The sequence below is a fragment of the Phlebotomus argentipes genome, unplaced genomic scaffold (assembly GCF_947086385.1).
Source record: "Phlebotomus argentipes unplaced genomic scaffold, Phlebotomus argentipes genome assembly contig_5, whole genome shotgun sequence".
In the NCBI taxonomy this organism is placed as follows: domain Eukaryota; kingdom Metazoa; phylum Arthropoda; class Insecta; order Diptera; family Psychodidae; genus Phlebotomus; species Phlebotomus argentipes.
This window is the reverse complement of record NW_026776165.1, coordinates 3417442-3430986: the sequence shown is the minus strand read 5'-3', so window position 1 is coordinate 3430986 and position 13545 is coordinate 3417442. Positions and strand designations below refer to the sequence as shown.

The window sequence follows — 13545 nt, the reverse complement described above, 5'->3', positions numbered from 1 at the left end:
ATGTACTGCTGGACTTTTCCCACGTGTTTAAACCATTCTTCAGGCTTATCCACGGACATCTTCGTCAAAGTCGGTATAATTATCCTGTGGATCCTCTCAACTTGTCCATTCCCTCGTGGCACGCCTGTCGCCACATGATGCAACTCAATATCTCTCTCCTCACAATGTTTCTTGAAAACATTCGAGGTGAACGCACTTCCTCTATCAGCCACGATCCTCTTCGGATCACCAAATACGTCAGAAATCGTTTGCAACTTCTTTAAAGTCTCATCGGCCGTCGTCGACTTAACGGGAAACAACCAAACAAACTTGGAAAAGCCATCCACCACCGTCAATATGTAGTTATAACATTTCCTCGTCGATGGCATTGGACCAAGGTGGTCAATGTGCAACGTCTCGAAAGGCTGATCTCCCTTGGGAATAGGGTGGAGCTCACCCTCACGTTTCCCACTCTTTCGCTCCGCCAATATGCAAGGAATGCAATTGTCGATGCACCTGCGAATCTTATCGTCAACGTTCTGGATATAGTACTCGTCATTAATCAGCTCTTTGGTCTTCTTGACACCGAAATGTCCTCGTGAATGCGCATCGCTCAAAATCTCAAACTCCATGGCGCTAGGAATCACTAATTTCTTTTTGCCATCGCCCTCCACGTATAAGACTTCATTGCAGCACAGAAAGTTCTCATACGGCCCACGCGACAAGGCTGTTTTTATCGCCTTAATCCTCTCGTCCTGATTTTGCGCAGCTTTCACCTTCGAAGTCACGTCATCTACTCTCTTCTTAATCACCATCACTGTCGCCCTCGACAAAGCATCAACATGCGCCATTCGACTACCTGCACGATGTTCAACAGCAAAATCGTACTCTTGCAACTCAAGCGCCAACCTCGCAATCTTCGGATTCAACTGCTTCTTGGACATCGTCATCATAAACGCGGCACAATCAGTCACCAACTTAAATCTCACCCCTTTCAAATAGACGCTAAACTTCTCTACTGAGTCCGCGGCGGCGAGGAATTCGAGGTAATACGAGTGATACTTCTGCTCGGCCTCGTTGGTGTTCCTGCTATGATAGTAGCACGGATGCATCTTCCCGTCATCGCCTTTTTGCATCAAGATACCCGCAATTCCCGTCTGGCAAGCGTCAGTGTGGACCTCCGTTTCATCATCAGGATCATAGATCTTCAACACAGGATAAGTAGCCATCAAATCCTTCAACATCTTAAACGCGGCCATCTGTTCGTCACCGAATTCAAAATCAACTCCCGTCTTCAGCAGGTTACTCAGCGGCTTTGCGATCATGGAAAAGTTCTCGATGAACTTGCGGAAATACTGTGCCAATCCATAGAATCGATGGACTTGCTTCGTCGTCTTGGGCACTGGATATTTCAACAAATCTCTCACTTTCAACTCCGTCGAATGAATTTTTCCCTCGCTGATCACATATCCAAGGTACTCGACTTTCCTTTGCAGAAAAGCGCACTTCTTCCAATTGAATACGAGACCATTTTCTGCTGCTACCTCAAGAACACGTTTCAACTTTTGAATTCCCTCTTCTTCGTCACTCGCCGGCACGATCAAGTCATCCACGAATGCCAACACCGTTCCGTCTCTCATCAAATTCCGCAATGCGGCGTTGATGAATCGTCCAAAGCTTTTTCCACTGAGATTTAATCCAAATGGCGACTTCATGAATTCGTACTGCGCGTCATGTGTTACAAAAGAGGTATACTTCCTACTCTTTTCGGCGACTGGCACATGAAAGTACGAGTTCTTCAAATCAAGGGTGGAATAAACACGCGCTTTGGGCAAGCAATCCAACTGATCCTCAATTCTTGGCATCGGATATCGATCGGGCACAATCTTCTTGTTCAATTCGCGATAATCAATGCATACGCGCGGTGAACCGTCTTTCTTCTTGACAATCACAACAGGGCTCGCGAAATCACTCGTAGATTCGCGAATAATACCCTCTTCCATCCACTCGGCTATCTGCTTATCAACAATCCTCTTCTCCAGAGGAGCCAATCGTCTCGGGCGCTGATACACAGGCGTCTCGTCCGTCAAATTGATTGTCGTTTCAATCGTCACATTCTTCGGCTTTTGCGGCTTGTAATTCGCAATCATCTGTTCAATCTCACCCGCGAACTCTTTGGGGCAATTAATTGAATCGTCTTCAACAGAAATCTGCATGATACGCGCCACCTCAGCCAAGGTATCGGCACTATCTCCGCCCACGCCAATCCCTGCGTCATTCTCGCCTGGCACGTCACTCACAGCATCGTCACGCGCATCGTCTTCAGGCTTAACAGCATCACGAGCATCATTAGGGACTTTAGGCTTGATAATCACATTACCTGGCTTTATGGTGTAGTCGACATTATCGAGGAAATTCCTCCCGATCAACAACTCAGGCTCCATGGCATCATTCTGCACAATGTGGCACAGAAACCTGTACATCTCGTCGTCGATGGTGGCGTTAACCATCACTTCACCTTTGGCTCTTCCAAAAGCACCTCCGAAGCCTTGCAACTTCATCCTCGACGGCATCTTGTCGCTGCAACACGCCTCAATCTTCCTCCATAGCGCCTCTTTCATCAACGACACATCACTGTAACTATCAATCACACCAACACTCTCATAATCAGCGAACTTCACTTTCAATGTGTCCAACTTCTCATCACTTTGCTTAATCATATTCACTTTGGCACTCTTCTTCTTCTTATCGTCCTTTTTCTTACAGTCCTTAGCGATATGATCGAACTCGTTGCACTTAAAACACTTCACGCCTTTCTCTTTATCAGGACAGTCCATAGACTTATGACCACTGACTCCACAATTGAAACACTTATCCGTAGCCGCCTTGTTGCCACCTTTCTTAGCGTTTCCCTTCTTTTCCTCCGTCGAATCTGCCTTCTTAGGAGCTCCTGAAGCACTCTTCGCCTTTGAATGCAACTTCCAGTAAGAATTCAGTTTCTTCTTCAACTCGTCAATCGTCGTGGACTCATACAACGTCGCTTTACTCACTGGGTCACCTGGGATTCCGTCACAAACATACTCGATGATTGTCGCAGCATCCACATTGCCAGACTTCGCTATGCGTTGCATCTCATACACATAATCAAGCACCGTCTCCTTCGAATCCTTCTTGCGCTCGCGCAGCTTGCGATGAACATCAGCACCGCTGCACTTCTCAGCAAACTCCTTGATCAGTGCGCGCTTCAGCCGTTTGTACTTGCACAGCCCCGTCTGAGCGAACAAGAACTTCTTCGCAGTGCCCTCAAGCACCTTCTTGCACAGCACTAACATCTGGAGGTCGCTCAACCTCGCGGACTTGGCGGTGTCCTCGAATTCCACGAACCACGTCACAATATCTTGTCCATCGGCGCCGGCAAAATGCTCAATAGACTCCTCAATATCCTTCAGACTGAACGATTTGCCGCTCGACGAACACGTCGGCTGCTTGGGTGTGGAATTCGCATCCACGACAACTGTGTCAAATCCCTCGAAGTCATCATCGTCGTCACTAGAATCCGAATCATCGTTGTTTTCGCCACTGCCACGGCGGTTGCCATCTCTTCCCCTTGGATTTTCCGCCTTATTTGCATCGAAATTGATGATTCGCTGGGCTAATTCGGCTTTAGTGCCGTCCTCCTTCAAGCTCCTGCGCTGGCACTCCTTTATTAGCCCATTCCTCGTCATTAAATCCACCAATTCGTCGATTGTTGACACTTTTTGCGACACATTGGACGCCATTTTCACTCTGTTCGATTTTAGTACACAACGTCTTAGTACAACACACGAACTCGTCGATTTGCGTCTTCGCTCGCGATCACTTTTCGCGCCGCCACGTCGTTGGTTGTGATCGCGGTTAAGTTTCGGACGTCTTCCGAAATTCAACCGACAAATCACCGTCTTAAAGATGGCTGCCGGAAGTCGTCGCCGACTTCAATGGCCGTCTTTTCCTCGCACTGTTCGCGCTTGAACACGTGCACGTCTTCACGCCTCCAATGCACCGAATCACTTCGATACCGTCTTCACGCTGTGGAAAATCGCGCCGCCGTCGTTCTCCCGCCACTCACGCACGGATATCACGCGAATTCTCCCGTCTACACGTCTTCAAATGTCTTTGCGAGATCCCTCGCGGTTCACTCGCGTCGCTCACAACTTCGCAATACTTTTCGCACGTCTTTAACTTCCCGAAACGCAACTATTCCACTCAGAATACTCCCTGTCTTCCCGGACGAGCCCCCATGTAAGAATGGGAATAGATCAGGGGAAAGTATATCAGTGTGGCTTACCAATTATAATTGCGTCTGTTCAGTTTTGGTGTCGCGGTATTACTAAATTTCTCCTCCTCCTCGCGACGGTCTCCTTAAATCTTACTCTACTAGGGCGCCCTCTACACTACTTCTCTCAACCTTCTCCACATTTATGTGAGTGAATAAATAATGGCACAGAATGAAAAGCCAACTTTGATTGATTGAACAAACATCACCAAATTTATGTCATACAATCCGGCCGCCTTGAAGGCCACGGGATTCCTTGAGGCGAACATCATCGTGAGGAGGAATCTTTGATCGTCCAAACTCAAGTCATACCACTTGGTTAAGTACAGATCGACAGAGATGCGCTCGGATTTCGAGAAGATGATGTGACCGAAGAGGCAAAATATTCCAAATTGAAAAAGAATAGCCAGAATGAGTGGCAGAAGAAGAAGTGCGTCTGAAGATTGAATCAGATAGAAAACAAATAAGAGAAAGCAAGCACTCGATCCGGCCTGAACTGTAAATGTGTAGTAGAAAACGTCGCTAAATATTGCAAACATGGCAAGAAGTTCACAATGAAAAGTGTAGCAATTCCTCAAGAATTGAGTTTTGTTCCTAAAGCTCGAATCGTCAAGACATGAAATCATATCAGAGAAAATATCCAAAGCAGCAATGAAGTAGAATCCAATGATGATGAGAACAGATTCTGAAATCGTAAGAACAATTGCACTCGGTGGAAAACAGATTACTTGATTGATGTGATGGTAGATGAGACTTTCGTTCTCTCTTGGCGGCAATCCGGGAATGGCGATGATCACTGAGTTGTTGAGAAGAAAGAAGATCAGCTCAGCAGTAACACCAACGCATAGCAGTGGAAAGATTATCCTGCAAAGCATGAAGAAAACTTACTTCAGACAATCAACAGATTTGTGGTGTTAGGCAAGGGGGAGATAATATGCTTCACATGTCGCTGTGCAGAATCTCTAATACTTCAGACACTTCTGAACGGCCTTAAAGACATCATATCAGTTACGTTTCTTCAATTTCACGCTCTTAAATTTCAGTCTGAAGGAACTTCTGTCTTTATTTTCTAGTTTCATATTTTGGAAAATGCTTTTATGAAATCTGGTCAAATTCTGAGGTTATAACTACAGCTTAAACAATGCCTTTTTTTTAAGCACAAACACTTCCGCAAATCTGTACATCACTTCCGACCATAATATCTCCCCCTTTGCTTTAGATTGTGAACTATACTTTAGTATTTTCTCAATGATTTTCAGATTTCTTCTCAAGTGTCTCTCCGAAGACGCTGTAATTTCGTCGAAATTATGCTGTTCATGCAGCTTTTCAATCCATAGGAAAAGTCTGTCGATGCTTTCTTCGTACAGTACAATAGATAAGGATTTTGTAAAGATTTGTACAAATCCGACAAATATTATAACAGTCACACACAAATCGACAATAGACTTTGGAAAGTACACTGCAGAAAGGAAAATTGTGGCCAAAAAATACAAATAAAGAGCAGGAATAAGAAATTTTCCGAATATTCTTTGGGTGACGAATGAGAAATTGTGTATTTTTAGTGCTGATTTCAGCAATTTCTTTAACTTGAGATAATTCGAATAACACTCAACGTTCTTCGCCATCTTGAGAACAACTGAATCAAAATTTGCTTTTTCGAACGTTGCGTGATAAATTTTATTTGTATCATAAAATATTCATTGCCTATGAATTCAATATTTCATCGATTGACAGTATTTTCTCAAAGTAGTTTCAATGTTTTTGAGAGTTATTTAACTTTCCACTCACCTTATTGATCGTCATTTCGTTACAATTAAACTTGCATTCCAACTGTCTTCTTTCTCATTCACATTGCTGCGCTTTGTCAATGAAATGTGAAGTGCTTCCAAATGTTTTTCGTCTTAGAAAATCATGATGAATTCTGTGTGAAATTTCTTTATGGTTTTTTTTCAATCCTCACACACTTGATTCAATCGTTTTTATGAGTGCAAACAACAGTGAAAAGAGTGTAAAAAGCCACTTCTAATCCCATTTTGATGCCTTTATCTTGTTTGGCAGTGAATTTTTGATGGCGTGACAAATTAATTTAGCTTCTTTCAACCTCTCACAGCATAATATTGACAGGAATTCGCGCGTGCTTCCTTACATAATCTTATCGTGCAGCGCTTTTCGCTCGCTGGAGGTGATAAACCACATTGATCGATGACAGTGAGAATGGCACAAATGGGACTAAATCTCTGCACCACTGGATTTTTCACTCAACTCGTGCACTTTTTGCTCTCCTTTTGCCGTTTTTTTTTTCCTTGCCACTGGCAAAAAGGCGAAATTACGTGTTGGATTTCTTCATGTTTTGTGTGTGAGATTCGTTTTGTGGAGAAAGAGAGAGAGAATGAAAGAGGTGTCAATGTGACGCTCAGTGGAGTCTCTGGGGCGCCACTTAATTACCTTTGAGATGGTTTTTTTCCATGGTGAATTCTTGCGCAAAAGCCCAAAAATTGAACCACAGAAAGTGATTAAAACTAAAACTCATCTCGCATTATTGTTAATACACTTTTCGCCATATTATGGCTATTGATTTTTGCATTGAGAACAGCGAGAATGGGCAAGAAAAATTGCAAGTAAGCAATTATTCCAGCATTTTGTGGGGTATTTGATGTTGAGTAACAATTCACAGCATGGCGAAGAGCGAACACTGGCGATGATGCGGCAAACATGATTGGGATGAGGTGGAATTTCAATCACTTATTGATTTATTTTTAATGCAATTACCCCAGAGATTATTGGGAATTAAGCTCATCGCCTCGCTGACACATCTTCAAGTTTCTCTGGGTGGCTTTTTTGGTGGGTGTTTAAGTGCCTTCAGAATGAACGTTTTCTTGCACAATTAAGGCGATCAGCGCATAAAAATAATGGAGATTAAATTGTCTGTAATGTCTTTCATCATTGAATGACTCTCTTCCACTTGTTTAACGTTGTTGGAATCGCGCACAAAAAATTCACCTACATTTGCGGGCTGAAAAGATGCTGTGGAAAACCGGCAAAAAGCCCGCGAAAGCATGCGTCCAAGAACACATGGAAAATATCCAACAATGGGATTTATGCATCATTACGTGCGCGAGGAGATTTCGGATGGACTTTTCGTCGCAACGATGAAAAAAGGGCATCGCGAAGTGTCGCAACATCATCAGCAAGTCTGCAAATTTAGCGTATTTGGGAGTCAATTTAGTATGATATTCAACTGGGACTTTTCTCGATCATGTTGCGACAATGGAAAGTCTTCTGCGGTAGCCTTGAAAAGTACGCACCCACTGTAATTGTCTTGCGCATTGTGGATTTGATGAATTTCCATGGACTCAGAGACGTTGAATTCACAATGGATTTGAAAGTGAAAGAAGCGCGCGCGATCTTCATAAAATTGACATTTGCAGTTCAAAAATTCAATTTCGTGGCTCCCTTTCAGATTGTTCAGCACAACTTTTGGGTGGATCACGTGAAAGTGGATGAATTTCATTTGTCATGGTGAAGAGTTTGGAATTTTTTCTGTTTATTTTTACTGGCATGAGATCAGTGAACTTTATCTGGAAATGAATTTATGGATCTGATCAAGGGGCAGATATTACAGTCGGAAGTATTGAAATATTTACAATATTTTCAATGCAAAAGCTTCTGTTGCAACAAATTGAGGCATTTTCTAAATTATTTTGCACAGAAAAATCAATTTTACTGCTTTTTCTACGTTATGTGATTGATTCAAGACAGAATTTGATGATGAAATGATTGCTTAGGCGCAAAATACATAAATAAAATAAGCATTCTTGCGCATTTCTATCGATGCACGATGAGAATCTTCATCTGGATGAAGGTGAATTTGACAAAGAACGGCCCGTATAAGGTTATTCTCTCAAGAACATGCCAGTAATTATGTCTCAAAGCAATATCACAACTCCTTTCGCTCACAATAAATGATTTATCGCGCAGTGACAATGAGCAAGTCGTAAGCAAACTTCATTATTCAGCTGCTGAGCTTCTCTCTCTCAGTGGCAAAAGATTGGAGAAGTGGCAGACAAAGAATACTGGTGAGTATATGGAGAATCCCTCAGAGATGAAATGATTTACTGTTTCACTTTCATTCCATCTCGCAGAACTGCCGCACACGCGACGTCACCGTGAGAGATGTATAAATACTCGCGGGAGAACATCTTGGCGTCACCTTGGTATTTATGCTGCCGCGAAGACCGCGAAGGCGCACACAATTTATTCAATTCTCCTGGGCAAAGGCGCAGAAAAAAGCATGGAATTCCATCTGGAAATATTGATGAGGAATTGCACTCATCGTTCCGATCTGGTGGAATGCTTCGCCGAGATGCAATTGAACACACAATTGTACATTGTATGGCACACACGCCCTCGTCTTGATGGCCCAAGACAGCCGGAGAAGCTCCTTCGCTGGTCACACTATCAATCATCAATGAGCGCGCGCTAATGACGCAGGATTTCTTTGTGCAGACAATGGACATCCGCTGGGGAGAAATGGCGCAAATCACGTGATATGAAATATACCAGCAAATCCTCATGTGATGATTACGTGATGAGGTGTGCTCGAATTTATTCACTAGTGCCGCACATTCTTCACATTGCATCTCGGCGCAAATATCATTGAATTACATTTTATTACACCATCCCAGTTCTTGCGCCAAAGCATCGTCAAAGCTCAAAAGTGTCTTCAATCTGCCCAAGGGGAAGATATTTGCCTTGAATTTTCAGTTTATAGTGAATTTCTTAAGTTTCCAATCGATATTTCTGCAAGAATCTACTAAAAATCACCTTTTTGGGTAATCTTTTCCGACCATAACCTCAAAATTATAACTAAAACTCCAGTTTAGAAGTTTTCTTGATTACGAAATCAACTCTTTTGAATTGCAAACGAACTCTAAATCGCTGATTTAGCGTCAGAATTGTACAGAAGGTTTTCTAAAGAAACATTTTCCAAGTTTAAATCAATATTTTTGAGGTTATGTTTGTCCTCAACACAATTTGCAGTGTTTTTTGGCATCAAAACTTTAGAATATCAATATTTATTGCATGAAAATGCTTAATTCGGCCAAAGATTGGCAATCTTGGCGACTTTAGCATACGAATTGATCCTTAATTCGCTACATAACCTAGAAAAGGAAGAAGAATCTTAAGAATCAGGATAATTTGCTAGGGAATACATGGAAGTTTTGAACACTTTCAGTACTTTTAACTGCATTATCTCCCCCTTGGCTCTGCCTATGCAGATTGTGCGGATGACTAAATGTCTTCCATTGCAAATTAATCGACAGTTAGAGTGTGAATCTGTAACGCGCATTCTCATGTGTTTTATTGCCCCGGAGATCGATTTTATGAGACACTCTATTGAGTAATTGATTAGCACGATTGGTTTTGAGGCACAGCTTTTAAATGTCCCGAAGATCAATAAATTTTGCAACTCACAAGGGAGTTTCTGTGGTCTCTTAAAATTAAGAGAAATCACAGGAAAGAAGAAGAAGAAAAAAAGAGGAATTCTGCCGGCGAGAGGACAACACAAGACGCTTTGAGCATTGAACTTTCGAGCGCATAACATTGAAAGTTGGCTGGCGAAGACACCAAAATCGTGATGCACACCTCTTTCTCATGTCAACAGGTGATACACAAACTAATGGCTCAAATTGCCGTGCGACGAAAAACTGCTCTCATGGGCGAGAGCTTGACTTGATGGTGTAAAAAGCGGCTCTGGAAATATGAATGAGCGCTTGCGCAACGCGTCTTGAGAACAATTTGTTCTCGATGCGCGATCAGGAGGTGTGCAGATGGGCCCAATTGTGCGCCATAGTCTCTGGAAAATGCTGTACTTTAACGCCTACAATTCGGTGTGTGTGTGTGCAGAGAATAATAATTTGTGAGATATTACACATTTTTTTCGCTCTCGCGGAGCTTTTTGCATGAGACATCGCGCATTTAACACATGTTGAATTTGTGCAGAAGAACGGCAAAACGTGAGGTAGCGCCCATTTCTTCAAGAACATCGTGTTGCACGGGAAAATATACATATAACATATATATAAGAGTGAATAATGTTGTGACTCTCTTGGGAGTTTTGAGTGTGCGCATCGGAGATCGCCGATGGGTAGTTGGAAATGTCGAAAACTCTGTGACTCCTGAATTGATGCACACTCTTTGACTCCATTTGTGACTTCAAAATCTTTAATATTCATAACACCACCAGACAGCATGAAATCGCGATGATCTTCCAGAAATTCCTCTCTCACACGATCGTATCACAGATGATGGGAAGAAAGGGAGAGAAGTGTCGATGTGAAGACTCGTAACGGGAAGTGTATCTTTTGTAATCGCGCGCGCGCGCAAAAGAAGTTTGAAACAATTACCGCAGATTCTGGCGGAGGAACGCCGAGGAAAAACGTGACAATGCTCACCGTGAGGGAAAATGTCATATACAATAGAATAAATAATAACACACATTTCATCCCGATGAATTAATGGTGATCGCGAAAAGGCACTTTTATGTCACACTGGAATTGTGAGCCTCAAAGATCAACTTTTCTCTCTTTGAGACTCAAACTTTGATAGTGATCTGGATATTTGTGCCATTCCAGGGTTTATAATAGATGAAGTAATCAGGCATAATGAGATCATTCCTTGCATTGCATCACCAAAGGCTTGACAAAAGGCATTTTAAGGTCTCAATTGTCCCTCTCAATCACGCCAAGCAATTCAGAGCGATTGAAGATTGATGGAAGTTCAAACATGGTCAAATTGTTGACTGTTGGCATTGCATTTGAAATGTCCGCGATTTTGGGAATTATTCCGCGCGTGTAAATCTCAGTGATCGGACAAAAGCTTCCGTGTGACTGTGTAGAAATGTCAGGAAAGGATCGGCTTCCCATTTTCCCATCGCGAGGGGCGCTGATGGTGGTGAAGAATCGCCTGGCGAGTGCCCAACGAGGTCATGATCTGCTGAAGCAGAAGTCAGAAGTTCTGGAAATGCGCTTCCGCCAAATCCTCAGCAACATCTTCGCGATGAAGTCACTCATGGGGGAAGTGATGAAGGAAGCCGCTTTCTCGATGACCGAAGCCAAATTCGCCACGGGAGATTTCGGCCAAATTGTCCTGGAAAATGCCACTCAGGCGCAGATGAAGATCCTCACGCGGCGGGAAGATGTCGCTGGTGTGTCTTTGCCGGTGTTTGAAGTGATTCAAGATGGTGCGGACGTGTATGAATTGATTGGATTGTCGCGTGGCGGCGAGAAGATCAGCAAGTTGAAGCAGAATTACCAGAATGCAGTGAAATTGCTGGTGGATTTGGCCACACAGCAGACGGCTTTTCTCAAACTCGACGACATCGTCAAGACCACGAACAGACGCGTGAATGCAATTGAATACTTTGTCATTCCGCGCATTGAACGCACGCTGACTTACATCATTTCTGAGCTGGACGAGATGGAGCGCGAAGATTTCTACAGACTGAAGAAGATCCGAGACAAGAAGATGGCGAAGGCACAAATTGACCTGCTTGTCGGGGAAAATCTTGGCGATTCTTCTGAGGAAATGTAAAATCTTTTGGATATTCCAGTATAAATTTAAAAAAAAATCCGCACTGCAAGTTCGCCTGCCTCAATATTTTTGGACCTTTCTTTCTGCCAAACGCGATTGTCACATTTGATGTGTTTATCGTTGATCGGCCGAAGTGAAATTTGGACAATTTGATAAGATCAACTGATTCGCCAGATTGTCACGCTGACCGCCTTGCATAACTCGGCGTCTGTTTGCGCGCCGAAGGAATTGACGTGGCGGGAAAAAGGAGTGGAAAAAGTGTTTGAAAAATTCACAGAGAAATTGTGTGATTTCGCAAAGTGAAGACAGACACAAGCCCAATTATTGCTTTGCTATTCCAATTAAAAAGTCATTAGAAGAAGTCCACTTTGTGAGCATTGAATGGAGATGTTTTCATACAGCGCACGATGGCCTATTGAGGAATGATAAATGACGCGTCCCGGCGAGGACAAGCGCACACTTTCTCACCACCTTTTGCCGAAATTTCCAGTCAATTATGTGTCCAATTGTGGCAGATGGGAAAATATTTTGGGGACCTTGATTGAGCCAAATGCGACTCGATGTCTGCTCAAGGATGGTCAGAGATGAGAAATGGCGTTTGGCTCCGCTCTAAATTCCACTCAGATCACCTGACATTTTCCGCGCCTGACTTGATGGCCAAATCTTCCTACACAGAAGTGCCGCAGCATTTCCTCCTCAATTGTCCTGACAAGCGGACTCATTAGGCGATGTAATTGCAGGCGTAAATCGCGCGCGATCTGTTCTGATTGATGATGCGCGCTTCATGTTAAGTCATCGATGCGTGCTTTGGCCAATTTCTCATTGAACCTCTTTTTTTGTCTTGGCATCCATTCTTCGCCTTCAAATGCAAACACTCTCAATAGATTCGTCTGCAGATGGCTCGCGATGTGACCTCAATTCATTTGTTTAAATTAGTCGACAAAGATGTTTGGCAACGTGTGCGCAATTTCTGCGGCCAGAGCGTCTTATCGCATCCCCAGCACGATGGCAAATTGCTCTGCAGTGGGTCCTGCGAGGCTGCAAGGGGGAGATATTGTGGTCAGATGTAGTGTACAGCTCAGTGGAAGTACAGTAACGCAAATAACCTTACGACACCTGTGAAATTTTTGGGTCAATTTTTTTTGGTGTTGAAAATTCGATATTTCTTTCAATTTTCGAAACATTTACCTTAAGAGAAGAAATGATTAGAATTTAATGATCTTTCAAAAGGCGTTAAAATCATGGCGATATCTTAATTTGACGCCGAAATATCGCAAAATGACAGCGAAAATTCAATTTGAAGAAATGGAAAGCCTTGAACGGTTCGAAATGAAAACTTGCTTTAAATTTTCTTAAGTGTCCTAAGTAAATTTTCGCTACTGTACTGATTTTTAACACTATTTTCTTCCATATAAATCTCATTTTCTTGTCTAGGTTATGTAACTATAACTTTAAGAGCAATTTTAAGTGATTAAATATCATCTGAAAACATCAATTTATGCACTTTATTCATGAAATTTGATGAATATTACAAATTTTCAATGTTAAACTTATGTCAATTATGCTTGGATTGATCATAACCTCTGAAATACTGTTTTAGGATACAAAATTGACTGTTTTATTGATTTTCTACTCTCAAATAGTAAATGTTTCACGGATTT

The 13545-nt window shown here is 42.7% G+C and overlaps 1 protein-coding gene across 1 annotated transcript; it reads left to right on the top strand.

Moving 5' to 3' along the window:
* Positions 1-11191: 11191 nt before the first annotated feature.
* Positions 11192-11922, top strand: LOC132255383 (V-type proton ATPase subunit D-like). The gene has a single exon (XM_059751388.1). The coding sequence runs from the start codon at positions 11192-11194 to the stop codon at positions 11882-11884; it is 693 nt and encodes a 230-aa protein (XP_059607371.1). The 3' UTR covers positions 11885-11922.
* Positions 11923-13545: the final 1623 nt, after the last annotated feature.